Below are 20,036 nucleotides of genomic sequence, written 5' to 3' on the forward strand. Positions count from 1 at the left end.
AACCGAGCGCTACGAAGTACCTTATACACAGCGACAAGCACTCTGAAAGTCAAGGTAAGAGGGTTTACAGTGAGGGGGACGCCCCATTCAAATAACCCGAATATTACCTATATCCTTGTACTTGGAGTGCGGACTCTGTGTGCTGCTACATTTGTATCTTCACTCTGCTACAGCAGTGTTACCAAATACTGGACTTAAAACAAGTTGCTACAACAATTTTATATGGACACAGTTCATCACTATTTATCTCTTCTTTTTTCCCACAAAGACTAATTTTTCTTATATTTTTCTTATATTTTTTCTTTTATTATTAATATTTCACAAATTGTCACTTATTAATATCACAATGCATTTATTGATGTAAGCAATTTTCTGAACTCCAACAGTACTTGTTAACCACAGATAAGCTATACTAAGCTCAGTGCTTTCATGATTATGTTATATTTTATATGTTTTATAATTTTTATGTGATATTTTATTGCTGTTGAGTGCCTGTTTTATTTTATTTCTATTAAATGAAATAGATTAAATATACCTATGCGAAGGCAGGTCATTCTGCTAGAGTGTGTGTAAAATATATATATATATATATATATATATATATATATACATACACACACACACATATATACATATATACACACACACACACATTTCTGCGGCACACACACTACAGGTGAAACTCGAAAAATCGGAATATTGTGCAAAAGTTCATTTATTTCAGTAATGCAACTTAAAAGGAATTGCATTAATGCAACTTAAAATTTGAATATTGTGAAAAGGTTCAATATTCTAGGCTCAAAGTGTCACACTCTAGTCAGATAATTAATCCATACCCCCTGAGCAAAGGGGAGCTGATATTGTGACTTTGGGGTTTTCATACGCTGTAAGCCATAATCATCCAAATTATAACAAATAAAGGCTTGAAATATCTCACTTTGCTCATATTAGTTTCAGCTTTTAAGTTGCATTACTGAAATAAATTAACTTTGCACTATATTCTAATTTTTCAAGTTTCACCTGTATACCCAAAGCACTGCAACATGCACAGTAGATACACACAAAGCACTGCAACATGCACAGTAGATACACACAAAGCAATGCAACCTGCACAATAGATACACAGTAGATCGGGCAAAGTGCTGTATGAGCTCTCTGCCGGATCATTAACAGGTACATTTATCATCTTGTTAAAAATGCTTTTCATAGTACAAATGATATGAATTATAAATATGGTGGCCCGTTTACCGTTTAATATATAATCCAGATTAAAAAAAAATATGAAATATTCCAGTTGTTATACTAGCCACTAAAACAGCCATAACATGTAGACACGTCCTAGTTGCTTTGCTGTGCATACTGTGACAAGGAGTATTCTCAAATCTCAATATCATTAGATGGTAGGTTCTTTAGTCACAGTTGACACCCAGATAACGCCAGCATGACAAGACTGTAAATACAGATATATAAAAAATACTTGGAAAACTGGCCAAATGCACCCCATATTTAGAAAAATCTGCTCACAAAATCTAGGTTTCTACATTTTGTTCTTATATTTTCTTTAATACCCTCCAAAATAAAAGTGGGCAAGTAAGAAAATTTATTACAAAGACATCTCGTTATGAACAGATTTAAAACGCACCAGTCATCATGGAAACCCAAACAATTTGCATGTAGCACAGCAATCTCAATATGCAAGGGATGTTACCTGGGCAATCACCGCTTCCCTTTCATCACCATATCTCTTGAAGAACAGATGGTCAGTCTGGATGAAGAGCTGGCAGGTGTTTTTCTCTGCCTGTGCTGCGCGTTTCTTCCTAAGGATGACTGGGCCAGACTCCTCATGCTCTTCTAAGTGTTCCTAATGGTAATGACAGATAAAAGCATTAAAAATCAGACTGCTTCTACTATAGTCAAAGTACGAATGGATAGCACAATCATCAATTTGATCTAGTGTGCTAAAATAATTGGTATTAGACAGGTCTAAGAATAAACTGATCAGCAGTGTAATGTATATATCTAGAAAAAATGCATTTGAATGATATTCTCTTATTCTGAGAAACTAAAGTAAACAGCAAAACTGAGACTTCAATTTACATTTTAACTCAGAAGACATAAAATATGGACTTGTCTATCTTTCCTTTAACTGGTACCTGTTACCATCTGGCTTTTTCGCACAAATCAGCAGCAAGTGTAAATATACGAAAATCTGTAATATTATGAGGGAACGGTGGTCTCTTCCTCACCTTCCAGCAGCCTGCAAATCCCCTTCCCCTGCTTGTAGGTACACCGTAAATGTTCAGAAACCTTAGCCCCCAAAAAATCCATCTGCAGTAATTCAGTAAAAGAGTAATGAGCAGGGGGAGGAGGGGGATACGGCTGCAGGTCCTCTGTTTCTATGAGACTGCATGCTGGGGAGACTTCTGAATGGCACAGAATGCTGTGCACAGCACTATGGGATGTGTGGGCAGCAGGAAACAAATGCAAAGTAAAGATCAGACCAGGAAGAGTATATCCATAAACACACAAAAAACAAGCAGGTGGAAGCCACTTAAAATGATGGAAACTAAGGATACATTTGGAAAGTGTGGTTAAATGATGGTTTATTGCAGTTACTATGCAATTTGTGTCAAAACACAGTATTGCAAGATCATGGCAAAACTATGCCAACAGATGTGGTTGGGGGTACAAGGATTGGGCGCGTTAAATTTCTATTCCTAATGCTTTTGTTCTCCCAGGAAGGAGTCAACAGTGACTCATAGTATTCTCTGTGTAAGTGTGTATACATACAACACTGTCAGTCACTGATTACACCTCCGCCTTGTACTGGGAGTTGTACACCTTTGGGGCAATTTTTTTATTATTATTCTTGCATTGTACTCTTTGAGCTAAAAAAAATAATAATTTCAATTCATCTTTATTAAAAATGTTGAACCACTGTATTTGTGCAGTCTTGAGTTTATCTGGTAGCAGGATCTGAATTTTCACTCTGTTCCGTCACCTGACTGGCTCCTTACCTCTGACCTTATGAACACTCATAGCTCAATTCTTATCTTACTGATAACAGTGTGTCTTAAATAAGTCACAAAAATTGACAGGAAAAAGGCGGCACTCAGCAAATAATGTGGAATCTTCCTTTTATTAATCCAGGTGTGTTACATACATATGCGTAGCAGGGAGAGCGGACATGCGCCATGAACTGACTGTGGTGAAGTACGCTTGTCCGCCCTCCTTGCATATGTATGTAACCCACCGGGATTAATAAAAGAAAGATTCCACGTTATTTGGCGAGTGCCGCATTTTTCCTGTTTCTTTTTGTGGCCTATATTACTTTCTGAGCACCGCCGAAGTGGATATATGGACCCGGGCCTCGGGCTGACCCACAGAAATATTACCATACTGAGGGGTCATAGTAGTGCCATCCTATTTAAGGTTACCATTTTTTGGTGGCTTAAAAACGTGTCTATGACCTTTTAGTAATTTAGATATATGGTGTATTAGATGAAAACAGGAAGTAAAAAGTACAATTCAGACAGCTATAAAAACAGTTAACCCTTTGTGAGAGAACGGCACAATATTTTTAATAAAGACCGATGTTTTAAAAATAAAAAAAATAAAAAAATGCCCCTAAAAGGTGCACATAGCCTTTAACTTAAAGGGAACCCATCACCGGGATTTTGTTTATAGAGCTGAGGACATGGGTTGCTAGATGGCCGCTAGCACATCCGCAATACCTAGTCCCCATGGCTCTGTGTGCTTTTATTGTGTAAAAAAAAAAAAAAAATTGATACATATGCAAATTAACCTGAGAGGAGTGCTGTACGCAAGAGGGGTCAGGGACAGGACACATCTCAGGTTAATTTGCATATGTATCAAATCGTTCTTTTTACACAATAAAAGCGCACCGAGCTATGGGGACTGGGTATTGCGGATGGGCTAGCGGCCATCTAGCAACCCATGTCCTCAGCTCTATACACAAAATCCCTGGTGACAGGTTCCCTTTAAACAAAACAAAAAGCAGACATAAATGTATAAATTACTCTCATAAAGAGATAGATCGAGATATAGATAGATCTAGATATATCTATCTATATCCATCTCTGCTCATCCTGCTCTATAAAATGCAGTGCAATCTGCAAGCAGCATTTTTTTATGACAGGTCGTCCTCTTCAAGCAGAACGCTGAAGAATCACTGAGCCAACAACAAGGCCCTTACCTGTTTGTGAGCGTCACTTTGTTCATTTTGAGCCGACATCTGAAATGCTTTCATCCTTTCAAACACAGAATGATCTGCACATCCCCCCTGAGCTCCATATTTATGAGGATATTCTGTGAAGAAGAAATTCAAGAAGGTTACACAAACCTTCCAAGTTTGACAAATAACTTTTGAGGAGAACAGCACAATCATCATCCCAGGTGCTTTCATATATAAAAAGTCCTACTAACTGGAAGAGAAGTTATTGCATATGGAACAATATATACAGTATTAATTCTGTAAACGTGCACAAATGGCAAAGCAACTCAAAAGATGAAAGTACTGTCAGGGTCAGAGGTGGACAACATGTGGTCCAAGAAATGCAATATGGCCACAGAGTGCAACATCATAAGGAATTTGGGGTTGAAAGATAATTGCAGCACATTACATTTCAGTTTTAGTAAATACTTGTATTTTTCACGCAATAATTTTGGATAACTGTGTTCCTATATTCCTCCCCCTATAATATAAACAAACTATTCTAAACATAATTCTTTATTCACTATCGAGTATAAGCATCACTGGCAGAAACACACACACACTTACACGCCTTGGCATGTCAGTGATGTTATTCATGGTTGTCAGGAATGTTCTTCCAGGCTGAATGCACTTGGGCACACAAATCATCAAGATCTCCTGCTTATACCTTATAGCTTGTACTTCTTGGCATTACAATTTCAATGTTGAAGAGTGTATAAAATGTATACAATATTCCAAAATTATCTCAGTATTAAAGGGAACCTGTCACCCCTTCTACCCTATAAACTAATAGTATATACACTCACATTGTTTAACATCCATTTACCTCTCTCTAAGGCCTCATGCACACCACCGTTGCTCGTGCCCGTATTGCGCGTCTGCAATATGCAGACCCTGCATCTTGTGAATGGCTCTGCAATCCAGAAGGTCCAATGCGGAATGAAGGCACAGAACCCACCGGAAGCACCACGGAGTGCTTCTGTGGGGCTTCTATCCATGCCTCCACTACTTTTTTGCGGTGCAGACGGATCACAAACCCATTCAATTTGAATGGGTCTGGATCAGTCTATGGAATCCGCACGGATGTTGCTCGTGCATTGGGGACCGCATATTGCGGCCCACAATGCACGGAATGGCCAAGTGCATGTGGCTTAATCATGTTACAAAGTTGACTCTTTAGCTGCAAAATTTGCTATGAGACAAGTAAATGACAAGAGTCCGATAGATGCAACATGCATGAGATCAGTCTGATGTCTTCAGGCTCATTATGCTTGTCTCCTCCCCAGTGTGCTCTTCTTAGTAGAGGCATCAGGTCCCAACTACTACAGATTCAACATGCAGGTGCGAGATTTCTAGCGAGAGTTGAACTAAAGTAGGCGCTTCTCATGGAAAAAAGGCTGTGTTTCAATTCAAAAACCGCAAGGCTATGGTGTGATGAGGATGTAAAGCTAACCATCATAAATGGTGAGCAAACAGTTTTACATTAAAACATGCAAATACAAGTTAAAAAAAAAAATAATGGTGGTTATTAGACTGCATAGACCGTTTATTTGGCGACATGTGACAGATGAAGCGCTCCCACAATTTTTTTTATTCTGTGACGTGTTAGAAAGGTACATGATGTAAACTGTAGTGAAGGTAATTTTCTTACGAGTGACTGAATTAGTGAGTTACAACCTCCCTTCTGATCCTCAGCTCTGTCACGTGACTAGCACTCTGACTTTCCAAATAACACATCATCTCATGTGTGGACAGGAAGTCAGTTTCTCTATGTATTCCTATGGGAGCCTGACTCTCAGTCGTATAGGAATAAACAGAGAAATAACTGACTTCCTGTGTTGTGTCAGCTGAAGATCAGAGTGATGGCGACATGACACAGCTGAGGATCAGAAGGGAGGTTATAACTCACAGATATAGTCACTGGAAAGAAGATTACCATCACTACAGTTTACATCATGTACAGTCCTAACAGGTCAGAAAATAAACATTTTGTGGCAGTGCTTCTTTAACTCCTAAAGGTTTTCATGATTGCTGCTTACTGTCATTCAATAGGATTCCTAATGATTTACTGTCAAGGGATAACAATCTCTCCTGGTCATGCAGTGGGCACAGCTCTGACAAATACTCTAATAGGTCAGGCAATTGTGTGTCAATCACATTGACCAGATTTCTTGAAAAAGTAGGAAAAATAAATAAATTAAAATTATTTCAACACCCAGAGAACATGGAATATAAGAGGGAATGATACAGACTGTATACTGATACATTGTACAACTTATTAAACAATGAATTATCTTTATTCATACCGTAAAGCCCCGAGGGACTTTAGATTTATTGAATCACTCTGGAAAGTACAATATTATCCAGGCCTTGAATAGATGTCTAATATTCTGTAAGGTGAAGTGAACACATGAGTAAAGAGACAGGATTTCCAAGAAAATGAAAATCACAGAATAAGCACCGTATTGTTAAAAATTCTTGAAAAAAGAAAATCAAAAGGTGGACATAATCCCCAACAAGGGTATCCCCCTCGATTAACAACAGAATGACTCAGCTCTTCATTTTACACTATAGCTATCTGACCCCCACTAGACTCCAAAAGATGGGGAGGCTGGATCACTCTCGATGTCACAGATGCAGTGCGGAGGGTGCCAACTTCTGGCACATGATCTGGGAATGTTCAGGCATACACCAGTTCTGGGTGTCGATTTTGGAGGTTCTTAGGACTTTGGTCCCGCCTACACTGCGGCAGTGCCCAAAGATGTGCATTTTGGGTATAGTTGATGAGGAGTCTTGGTCGCATTATCACAGGATTTTCCTGGAAAGGACACTGTTTTTGGCTAGGAAAGCGGTTGCCCTGCGCTGGATGGGAGAGTCTCTTCCCTCGAGGGGTCAATGGCTCTCGCTGGTTAATGATGCGATCTCCATGGAAAAGGTGGTCTACAAACACAGGGGATGCCCGCAGAAGTTTGATAGGGTATGGTCTGAATGGTGCTCCTCACCGCTCACATTGCGCGTATCACGCCCATGACGGTCGACTGGGGTTCCTCTGGGGCTTGTTTGATCCTTTAGAGTCTCCCCGGGGACTGATGCTTTCCTCAACGCTAGCTGTTTTCTAGGAGAGTGCACTAGGGCCCCCTCACATATGCAGTGCATGTGTTATTGTCGTGCGCATTTCATTTGTGTACCCCCAGACATATGGTATTGTAACGCTTGTATTACTATGTCTCTGCGTTTATGATTGACCCCTGCGTGGGCCATTGTGATGTCATGTGTGCCATACTTGTTTTGCTATCCTTGAATAAAATGTTTAAAAAAAAAAAAAAAAAAAAGTTTTCAACAGGGGGTCTCCGACCACCAATCCAGTAAAAGGCGTTACCCTTTAATGCTCCAGCCACATACAGCATAAATGCTGCAGCTTTTCCATAGGGGAATTGCATGTGGAAAATCTGAAGCGAAAGAAAAATGTACCAAATTGTTTGTTTTGTAGGCAGATTTTGTAGCAGAAACTGAAATCGCAATGAAAATCTGCGCCACATGTCCATTTCAGCTGCAGTTTTTTCCGCAGTTTGTGAATACCCACACAACTTGACCCGTGGTACAGATTTTAGATAAGCAGCATATTTTTTGCTTCAGAATTTACCCTTTACAATGCAAAGAGCGGAATTTTTGCCAATTCCACAGCATTTGGTGGGGATTTTGCCGCTGGGCAGACGTGCCACCCGTGCCCCTACCTTTAAATACTACGTTATTGCTGTGGGAATCCACATCTGCCTACAGATTCATGTAGCGATCGAGCTGGCCAGCGGGCAAGGACCCCATCAATGACATCCACATACATCAAATGGAACGGGGTTGTCATTGTGAGTCAACTTCTAAGATTTTTTATTTTTTCATTTTTGTCAAAGTCATCAACTACAGGAATCCTTTAAATTGAGTTCAATGCACCAAATCATAAAATAGAAGGCAGACAGGCCACGTTATACAAAAAAGGTTTCAATGGACCTAAAAAGAAGAAAAGTCAGCAACTGAAAAGCTATTGCAGCTCTGAACCAAAGTTCCATTAACCGAAAAATGACATTTTTGCAAGAGGCTATTTATAATGTTAAAAGGATCACAGAGGTTGAAGAGCGCTGCAATTCATTTTCAATCAATGTTTTCTATCCATCTGGAAAGTGCCTCGGCTCTCACCCCTTTGTGGCTTCATATTAAAAAGCAGGCCCCAACACACAGCCATTAAGAGTGTATTGAGTTTCTCCAGATTTCTTTCCTTCTTGAAGGACAGCCGATGCACCAAACGTTAAGCAGGTTAAATACATAAACCTTCTTGTGCAAGAATCATGCTTCTAATATGAAGTTTCCGTTTTGGCTCTTTTTAAAAGGACGAAGAAAGACTTAAAGGGGTTGTGCAAGAACGGGGGAAGGAAACCTCCACGTGCCAGGGGAAAGAGGACTTGCCTGCTTCCCGCCCTTTCTCCTCTCAGCTCCCTCGATGTCAACATCCGGTTTGACATCGCCACAGCCAATCCCTGGCTGCAGCAGAGGCCAGATCCCCTTGCTTCCTGTGACCGTTTGTCATGACGTAAGGGAAGCTGGTCACCACCGCGGCCAGTGATTGGCTGTGGCGCTGTCAAACCGGATGTTGATATCGAGGGAGCTCAGCGGAGCATCGTAGGCCCAGATGAGAAAGAGGGGAGCCAGCAGTTAAGTAATCTTTTCTTTACAGTTCCGGCCAGGTAGGGTTGATCCTGCAGACAGATGCCCAATAAACCAGGTAAAATACCTGGTAGGGTTGAGCAAGCGGAGTAAAATAACACCCTTTTTATGTCTCTCTGCTGTGCCATTATTGAGTATTAATCTGTTTATGCAAATTAGCTTATTGGTGCACTAAGGGTCCGCTCAGGCGCTTTGAGCACCTAGCCCTGTAATCTTGTGCCTGCAGAGTCAATGTCAGGATCGGCACAAGCTCCCACAAGCAGTGGTGCAGAGGGCAGAATACAGGTCTCAACACTACCCGGTATCAGCACTGGTTTAATAGGGATGATCCTGCTGACAGATGCGCTTATAAAAAAATAATAATAATGATCTGATGTGCTTGGTCTCATTGATTAGAAATGTGAATGCAAACATAGCTGGGATGATGTCCCTTCAGTGCCATGATTGCAAATGCAGAGGAGGTGGTTCCCTCAGTTCCTGCACCTCTCCCGCTCACAGCAGAGGTCACTAAGCTCCAAGGAGCCACCTCTGCACGGCACTTGTGATGGTAGCGCTAGGGGGATTAAAGGTTCGACTGCCTTGTCCTGCAACCTGCATGACCATCACCCCAGGCGTGCTCACACGGGTCCCTCCTGTCATCTATATAGCGCTGTTAGCAGTTTTCCGGGGTCGAATCTGCTGACTGACTAGTTTTAATAGTATAGACTTGAGATTAATCAACATGATCCGTCAACAGCAGTTTCCAGACTGCACCACACATTTTTATTTCGGCTGAGAGAAAGGAATAAGCCTCTTACAGACACCTCTGATAGCAACTCATCTCACTGGATCAAAAGAACTGACAATCTGATTTTCAACATGCCCAATCCCCCTTTCCCTGGATATCAGCAATTGGAAAGAGTCACTGAGCATGTTGAGCATATGTGCTTCGTCACAGACTACTGTCAGGCCTTATTCACACATCTGTGACAAGATGGTCAGTGATTCATCTGTGAAAAAGTCCATGAAGAATCTGTGCTTGGTCCGGATGTCCGTTTTTTTGCCATTCCATGGAGACTGTTACGTTGCAAATTAATATCTAGAGCATCTACAATGGTCCACGAAAATCACTGACAGCATCCATGTTGTGTCTGTGTATTTCACGGACCCATAGACTATAATGAGCATGATTGATCCGTAAACATGGCCACTTCCGTGGTGTAACCCTGGATCCACAGATTGTGGTACATCACGGATGTGTGAAGACACACATTAAAATTAAAGTGTATGTGTGTTGTCCATGGAGAACATAGACAGCACATGTCCAAGATTCACCAACGTCTGAATAGCCCAAGCATGGAGGGACAAGTTGAGCTCCGGCCTGGTCACACATTCAGGCCAGGGATGCAGCAGTCCATTCGGTGAAGGACTCATGTTTTCAGCCTGATTTTTAAAGAATGCTTTAGGAGCTAAGACTTTCTGCAAGGAGGAGTCTTCTAGAAATGAATGAGCATGCAGAGGTTTAGTGCTCCCTTTACTATGCTGTAGAAAAGTAACGGCTGTAAAATGAATTGCATTTCATTAGGGAACAGTCCAATGCTGAATCGGGGCTGCCGGCTTCCGACTAATTTCAAGTATCATTAACAGTTCATCATAACACTGGAAAAACTGTTTGCCCTCTTTCCTAGCAATTATTTTAACCACTGAGGTGGTCCCACAATATGCATCCTGCCCCCATATAAAGGCCTCCACACACATGACAGCATTGCCAGCAGGTCCCAACCAACTGTTTATGGGGAGCTCCCAACTCTCCTCCGACAGATGTCAGGGTTAAAAAAGAAAAAAATGGACTCAATGAATTTTATCCCTTTTAGCCCAGGGATTTTCCATTTTCAGTTTACATGGTTGTATGAGGGCTTGTTTTTTGAGGGACAAGTTGTAGTTTCTAATGGCACCATTTAATATTGCATACGATGTACTAAGAGGCTAGAAAAAATTCCAGAAGGACGTGGAAAAAAGTGCAATTCCGCCATAGTTTTTTGCACCATTTCATATGTGGTAAAACTGACCTGTATTCTCCAAGTCAGTATAATTACAGCAATACTACACTTCTATAGTTTTTCTGTATTTTAATACTTCATATTCTGATCCCCATAACTTTTTTTATTGTCACGTCTACAGAGCTGTGAGTGCTCATTTTTTACGGTACAATCAATTTTTTTTTAGGGGAGGTGAAGCCAAAAAAAAAAAAAAGTGAATTGGCCATTTTGATTTTTTTTGTTCCATTTACAGCATTCACCATATAGGATAAATACATTTCTTTTTTAACAGTACAGGCATTTTGGGACATGACCATGCCTACGTTTATTATTTTTTTTTTATTATGGGTGGGGTTAATTTGAACTTTTTTTGTCCCTTTAGTGAACGTAAATATTTGATCTTCAGATTGCTTCTCCCTTACATTGCAATGAAATAGCACTGCAGTGTATGTAAGATTCACTACGTTCTTATGGAGCCCTGCCACCTGCAGGCCTCCATAAGAACTACAGCTGAAATAGCCTGGGATCCTTCCAAAGCCCTATTGCTGAGAACGACGGCTTCCCCCATATCTGCATGGGGAAGCCATTTGGGCCTCGGGAGCGCAGCACTGCTGGGGTAATTCACATTAGATACCATGGCCACAACTGACCATTGCATCTGTGATCGGCATGATTGACAATTGCAGACATTAGCTCTGGGTGCCTGCTGTTGACAGCAGAAACTCGGTAGCTATGGTGCCATCTTTAAAGACCAGATCGCTGGTCATGAAGGGGTTAACACCTGATCTTTTTGTTCTGCTGTGAGTTAAGCTGCCAATAATATATATATTTTTTTTTTATTCAGTTCGCAGCTATTGAAGGTGTAATTGGAATTGTGTAAGCCAAACATAAAAAATCTTACAGATGTACGCACATTGCCAGCCCTGAGGGTTTGCCCGAAAGCATTCCAGTTGAACTAGTACAATGGGATGCTTGCTTTTACTATGGTCTCCATATGGGGATGCCTGGTTTACAGACGTCAGTCAGCATGAGATACGAGTGGGGACAGTAAGTGATAACGTCTGTAAAGAGCTGAGGAACAGGTCAGTGCTATATAAGTTAATAAATCATACCAATAGTCTTACACCTTCCTCTAGATCAGGAATGTCCAACTTGTGGCCCTCTAGCTGTTGCAAAACTACAATGACACCCAACAGCTACTAGGGCACACTGGGAGTTGTAGTTTTGCAACAGCTGGAGGGCCGCAGGTTGGACATCCCTGATCTAGAGTGGTGCTTATATGATTGTGCGATGGTTAAAGTCATGCAGCCCAATAGAATATTAAGCGTTAAGAGATACTTAATAAAAGGGTATCTAAACCTATGGGGGTGGGCGGCAGACAAAAAAAAAAAAAAAAAAAACAGTTCCAAGTACTCCGTCCAAGTATGAATCCAAAGAAAGTATCAGAGCAGAGTGTCTGTGCTTTTTTATTTATTTTTTTTACACAGAAATGTTTAGGTATCCTTTAAGAGGAGATACATGGGAATGTAGTCTCTTGACACACACGTGTCATGGAAGCCGAGACGCACTATTTAGCCGGCTCAGAGACTACCCATCAGGTTAATTGACACAAAGGCTAGGTCTGAAAGCACACAGCTCTCTGTTCTCCATTATGTACAGAACAAAATCAAAGATTGAGTCATCAGCCTATTACGACTTCCAAACATCACAAGCTGAGAAGACAGATCAGTTGACCAGGGAGACCACATTATTACCGGCGCTAATTGGACTGCTATCCCTCCTAACGATCCAGTCATGGCAACAGCTCCTCTCAGCAGACTTCTTAAAAGTGCACCCTTCATGTGCTGAAATGCACACATGCCATCAGCCTTTTCTTTTCACTTTGATGGCGACCACAAATCCATTAGCACACAAAGATATTATCAGACAACTCGGTCAACAACACATATCGTACAATGCCGATAAATAATGCAATGGATTTCAGATTCTCCCAAAAAAAAAAAAAAAAAGTCCATTTACATGAGCTGAGGACTGGGGCAAGTATTGGGGACAAACATTCATACAGCGCTTAGTCCTGATGAGCAAACACTTATTTGCATTTTCCATGCAGCACCAAAAATCCTCCTTTATTGGCAGCAGCCTGTCGACAAAGGATGACTCGGTATGGGACAAATGATCGTAGTAACGGTTGTTCATCCCCATAATTTAGCAGTGATCAGTGTTCCTCATTCCCCATCCCTGGCCGATCTGAAATCCAGTTGGTGTGTCATCCGCATCTCATAGCTGAAACGTGTCTCCCCTGTCCCACAGTATACAGACAGCCCCTCTGCTCGCAGCGCTATTAGGGTACTCACATGATTATGCCAGTAAAGTACAATAGCCCAGCGACCACACAGACTGATACTTTTTATGCTGCAAAAAAAGTTGCGTGTAGAAGGCTCTTTAGCATGCTGCGGCCAGTGAAGGGAGAGGGAATTTCACTGCATAAAGGTGGTGCCTCAAGTGTCGCGTTTTCTTCCAAAGAAAGGGAGTGTAGACCTCCACCGATCAGATATTGATAGCCTGAGATTAGGCCATCAAAATAGAAGGACCGGAAAAACTTTTAAAATGAGCAGGATTGGAGTTATTTCTGATCCTGGCTGTTAGCTCCTGAGCCATCACTTCATCATAACAATATATATGATGGATTGTGAGAACTACTTTCCCAACACCAACAAACCAATATTCTGGCTATTGACCAACGGCTAAAATGGTTGAGACAGATGCCATTGCAGCAGTGTTAGCCATAACATATTTATGGCGCATACCTCACATTTATCCTTTAAGCACAGTCCCTGTAAACAGAATGGATTCATGGAGTGCAAGTGCTCAACTACCATCCCGTAAAAAACTTAAATAAATCATGCAGAACTGTTCTTTCTGGATTTTTGCCAAAACCAATAAAAATTAAACGCTAACGTATAAGTACCAAAAAGCACAACTTATACTACATGATATATGGTCTCATACAGCATACTGAACATGAGATAAAAAAAAAAAAGTTATAACAAGGAATGCAAAGAGAAAGAATAAAAAAAATAATAATAATAATAATAATAATAATAATAATAATAATAATAATAATAATAAATGTTTAAAAATATTGTGGCTCTCTAGTCCAAAATTGATTCAGTCCTCAAGGAGATTCAAATGGTTGTCCAGGATCAGGATTTTTTTTTAAATCTCTCACCCCCATTTCTACCTGTGAAGAGGTATATAGCGTTCTCTCTGCTGCTCCATAGCTCCTGGGTTGTCACTACTGCACTTCTGCACTATAGATCTCCCCACATATACAGCAGGGACTGGTGGGGGGTGAGCATTTGAAAAAATAAATAAAAAATATCCTGGAAACTTAAAACAAAAAAATAATTGCAGGCAAAACACATCTGCATACATTTTATATATATATATATATATATATATATATATATATATATACACACACACACATACTATATATATATATATATATATATATATATATATATATATATATATATATATACATATATACACATATACACATATACACATATACACACATACACACATACACACACAGTTTTTTCTATTAATGAAAATCGTGAAGCGGCGGTAAGCCTGCACTTAGATAAAAAGTCCTGAATAAATTCTTTGTAGGCAGCAACTAAAGGAGCAAGTGGGAAATGAGAGCAATTTACCTCCTAAGGTGGAATGGTTCTACCACAAACTGAATCACACAAAAGCATAGCCGGGGAGCAAGACAAGTACCATTAATCTGATATCAAATGCGGCATGCCAGCAATGACAATTACCTCTGGTTTATCTTTTCGTATCAAACAGAGGTTCTTCAAGCCCCCATAATGGAATATTAACTTGTGAAGCAATACAACTTGCTTATGTACCAGAGGCTCTTAACTACCACGCAGGAGACCAATACAACCAAGACTGAAAAGTAAGGCATTCGCTATGTAACGAGCGCTATACCGATTCTTATAGTCATTTAGTGGACTAATACATAGCTTTGTGTGTGATCTGTTTGCTTAATACGCAGTACCCATTCAGTCCCTGGGAATATATTTAATACAATTTTTTGGTAATAATAAAATTACTGAGAATACTTAGAGTTACTGTACTTTCACATAATTTCATTTAATAGAGAATAGTGTAGCTAGCAAATTTATAAATTACTTCATTTATAAAATATGCCTGTATCCTACCCCCCCCCCCCCTCCCACAAAAAAAAAAAAAGCTGTAAAGTCATGGCCACTAGGGGTCTCACTTCCACTTAAGTTGGAGTCCATTTCCTGTTGTCAAGCAAGATCTATCCCTAGGAACAGAAGAGGGTTGACAGGAAATCAGGGCATGTCAGAGCTAGCCGAGATCCTGAGCCTGATAGAAGAACTGCTTCTACGCTGCATCAAACATCACAGGAGCCTCCTGCCTTTCGGCAAGTGTCATTTATCCCTCCTTACAAGCTTTTTGCCCCCTAGAAGAAAACAAACATAGCAGGAAGTGAGGTCACTGCATACAGTAGTGGGAGAAGTGAGACACTCACTGCTTCTGATTTAAATGCATCTAGCTGTGCAGCTGAAAGAGAATACGGCTAATATTGACTTTAGGGAAGCTTCCCCAAAAAAAAAAGAAAAAAAACGTTCCTTCACAGTTATGATAGTACAAAGAAGCACAGCCATTATTCAAAGTTTTTGAAAACTCTTTAGCTCAGTGTTGAAGTAACTTCTCCTTATGTGTGATTAAGACCGGTTTTGTGTGTACCAATAAGACGGAGGCCAATTTATTTCTCCTAATGATTGCTCCCTAGACTAAACAAGCCATTATTACTAATGAACAGTATTTAGGAATGCATTTATAATAATGTAATATTTAAGCATTTTCAGTAACTGTTTCATCAATTCGTGGAGAACTCATTTAGGCAAGAATAACTATTGTAATACATTTAATAGCTTGTCAATTAAGAACCTAAGGATGTTGGGAATGAACTCCACAGATATTACAGAATATGCAGCTGGAGGTTGGACACAAATATCCACAGTAAGTGACAATTCTGGAGCACTTATTCTTATGATTCCATGATGTACCAATCCTCTCTTATGCCTGTTAGAAGTTTCTGAATAAAAAGGTACAGCTGAGTGTTAACAGCTCGGGGGATATCCCAGCAACCGACACTGGCAGCACATAGTGGATAGTGTCAGAATGATCAGGAACACCCCCCCCCCCCCCCCCCCAAACTGGTAACACCCAGTTATGTGTTTATTCAATAAACCCCTTATGGGAATAATAGAGGAATGGAACATATCATACGAATAGATGCTTATTCTTATTACGTGGGGAATGCAAGCAGTTACTAAAACAGAAATGTCGGGAGAGGTGACAGGTCCTCTTTACCCAACTGTCCAAGTATTTCACATGCAATGTACACTCTAGCAGGGTTACTACTTGTTACTCCATCCATTATAATGCTGAACAATTCAGAAGTTGTCACTTTCATAATGACTAAATCCATGGAGTAAAGAGTGACCACATGTACATGTGTATGCAGTGTGTTGGGATACGTATGGGCACCTCTGGTGCAGTCTCTTTTCACCTCTAATCACCACTGGCCATATGGCAGTAATAATTACAATAAAAAGAAACCCTGCTTTATTGTCTCTGGAGTCATTTATCAGCATGGGTCAGGAATAACAAGGATCAGCATTAAATGACAAGCCAGAAATGTTAACTCAGGTGCGATAAAAAGGCACAAAGATGGAAATGCAAAATGGAAAACTTAATTGGTTCATGTCCTTTTACCAGACAGATTAGTTTTACCGCCATAGAGCAGTTCATTCTGTATTCTGCTGATGGTTCTGGGAGAGTAGCCACAGGGGCTTCAATTTCCCCAATGTGTGCCTTGCTCAGGTTTCTTCTACTTCAGGTAAAAGCATTTGTAAATTATAAATGTATGGCATACCACCAGGATATGAGGCAGGGGCCCACCCTCCAGGAGTCCCACCCATCCAGAGAGTGATGGGGCTACACTGTACAGCCTGCAAACAAGGCAGCGCTAACCAGACCAAATAGTGAAGGTGATGTAGCAAAACACCAGTGCTGTGGCCCCTTAACTCTCAGGATCAGTGGGAGCCCCAGAGGTCAAACACTAGCCCCTCATGATCATATGATGGCATGTCATAGTAATATGCCAAAAGTTTGTAAGACTTGTATACGCAAAGGTTTTCCAGTACATTAATACTGCCAGCCTACCCTACCCCTACAGTAGACCGAGTCGGAGCATGAAGTTCTGTCCACTGTGTAATGGGCCATGCTGGGGTACTTTAGCTCAGCCCCCACTAAAACCAGGGCCAAACTGTATTATGCCAGTTGCTAAAACGACATATTGCATGGAGCTTTCCATCCACTGAACAGTTTCTGGTGTTTGTGGCTTCCCGAAAGCTGATCAAGGAGTGTGGGTTGTCGGACCCACACTGATCTGATTATATTGGCTGATTCTGAGGATAGATCATCAGTATCCAAGTACTAGAAAACCCCTTCAATGTAATATGACAATGAAAATCATTAAACAAACTAAGTAAAAAGAACCTACAGTCAAGGTAAAACATGCAGGGTACACAGCAGATGCCATGGTCCAAAACGGTGTGCCTGAGCTCTACGAACCGCAGTATCGTAGAAGTCTATGTACACCATCATTACATTAGTTAAGCAGAGCTCGGATGGAGGGGGCACAAAGTTCTCCTTCGTGACAATACTTACTGATATCATCTTCATGGTACATAACAGAATGGAACGGAACTGCTTTGCCTTTGAAATATCTTTCTGCAGGCTCCACGTAAAAGGTGCCTTGAGGGGTCTTAATAAACCCTTCAAATCTACCGTTCAGCACAGATCCGTGAGACAACGTCCCGTGTTCACCTGTTAACACAACAGAGTACTAAGTAAGCATTACAGAAATGGGAGGAAAAGACAGGAGCACACAACATATTGCCCAAAGAGGAACGGGCTTCCATACGTAAAGAGCTTTGTATGAGAATATCATGAAACATTCACAATGGACCACAGAAAGGTTGAAGAGCTAAATGCTGGGAGAAGACTGGACAGGAATTTCTTCACAAAGCAGCCAAACACTTGGCAGATGAATACAATCAACTGAAATGCATTGCCTTTAAATAACCTCTATAGCTGGCCATACTCTAAAAGGGCACCTGTCAGCAGATCTATGCCTATGAAACTGGTTGACCTGTTACATGAGCACTTGGCAGCTGAAGGCATCTGTGTTGGTCCCATGTTCATATGTGCCCAGATTGCTGAGAAAAATGTTTTAATATATGTAAATTGGCCTCTAGGAGCAATGGGGGTGTCGCTGTTACTCCTAGAGGCTCTGCTCTCTCTGCAACTGACATGCCCTCTGTACTTTGACTGACAGGGCCAGGCAGTGAAATCGTCATTTTCCAGTTCAGTTTATTGTTATTGAAGTGTAGGAATAGGAATGTTAACATATTTGCAATGTACTTTATTAGGCTACTTTGACACTTGCGGCAGAGTGATCAGGCAAGCAGTTCGGTCGCCAGAACCGTATGCCAACCGATTGCATTTGTAAGGCTACTTTCACACTGCCGTTTCTGGGTCCGCCTGTGATATCCGTTTCAAGGCTCTCACAAACTGCCCCAAAAGGATCAGTTCAGCCCCAGTGCATTCTGAATGGATAAGGATCCGTTCAGAATGCTGTCTCCGTTCCGCTCTGGAGGCGGACACCAAAACGCTGCTTGCAGCGTTTGTGTCCACCTGGCGATGCGGATCCGTTTACATTGACACAATATTAGGTGCAATTGTAAACGGATCCGTCCCCCATTGACTTTCAATGTAAAGTCAGGACGGATCCTTTTGACCTACACTTAGACTTTTGATTGACTGAGTTATGCAGACGGATCCATACTGAACGGATACCAACGTTTGCATTATAGGTGCGGATCCGTCTGTGCAGATACCAGACGGATCCGCACCTAAACGCAGGTGTGAAAGTAGCCTAATACTGATCAGGAGGATCCTGATCAGTCTTAAAAATGCCTGATCAGTCAGAAAAATGCATTGCAATACTGGATCCGTCTCTGCGCATACTGGAAGGACGGATCCGGCATTCCGGTATTTTGAATGCTGGATTCGGCACTAATACACACCTATGAAAAAAAAAATGCTGAATCCGGCACTCAGGCAAATCTTCAAAAAAAAAATTTCTGCCGGAGATAAAACCGTAGCATGCCGCGGTTTTATCTTTTGCCTGATCAGTCAAAATGACTGAACTGAAGACATCCTGATGCAAACTGAACGGATTACTCTCCATTCAGAATGCATGGGGATAAAACTGATCAGTTCTTTTCCGGCATTGAGCCCTTTTGACGGAACTCAGTGCCAGAAAAGAAAAACGCTAGTGTGAAAGTACCCTTAAAGGGGTTCTGCACTTTCAATTAACTGATGATCTATCCTCTGGATAGATCATCAGCTTCTGATCGGCGGGAGTCCGACACCCGGGACCCCCGCCGATCAGCTGTTTGAGAAGGCAGCGGCGCTCCAGCAGCGCCGATGCCTTCTCACTGTTTACCGCCGGGCCGCCCGCCCACTGACGTCACGACTTGTATCAACTAGTAGTGGGTGCAGCTAAGCTCTGTTCACTTGAATGGAGCTTAGCCGCGCCCACTCTAGTTGATACAAGTCGTGACGTCAGTGGGCGGGCGGCCCGGCGGTAAACAGTGAGAAGGCCGCGGCGCTGCTGGAGCGCCGCTGCCTTCTCAAACAGCTGATCTGCGGGGGTCCCTGGCGTCGGACCCCCGCCGATCAGAAGCTGATGATCTATCCAGAGGATAGATCATCAGTTAATTGAAAGTGCAGAACCCCTTTAAGCGAAAGATGTTACTTTGTTCTAGAAAACAGGGTACAAACATTCTCAGCGAACCTAACTGTGCCGCAAAGGAAAGTGTCATTTTACTAAGCGTTGAATACAACTGTGTGTCCCATGCAGAGACTTCCAGCCGCACATCTTC

General features: G+C 41.4%; 1 protein-coding gene across 1 annotated transcript in view; it reads right to left on the reverse strand.

Moving 5' to 3' along the window:
• ADAM10 (ADAM metallopeptidase domain 10) overlaps positions 1 to 20,036 on the reverse strand; it is a 146,096-nt gene that overhangs the window by 26,070 nt on the left and 99,990 nt on the right. The window contains exons 4-6 of the mRNA XM_044279704.1: positions 17,755 to 17,913; positions 4,217 to 4,329; positions 1,709 to 1,861 (exon numbers count right to left, since the gene is read on the reverse strand). Coding sequence (XP_044135639.1) covers positions 1,709 to 1,861; positions 4,217 to 4,329; positions 17,755 to 17,913 — 425 coding nt within the window. The remainder of the gene's footprint in view (positions 1 to 1,708; positions 1,862 to 4,216; positions 4,330 to 17,754; positions 17,914 to 20,036) is intronic.

This window comes from Bufo gargarizans, chromosome 2, assembly GCF_014858855.1.
Source record: "Bufo gargarizans isolate SCDJY-AF-19 chromosome 2, ASM1485885v1, whole genome shotgun sequence".
Classification (NCBI taxonomy): domain Eukaryota; kingdom Metazoa; phylum Chordata; class Amphibia; order Anura; family Bufonidae; genus Bufo; species Bufo gargarizans.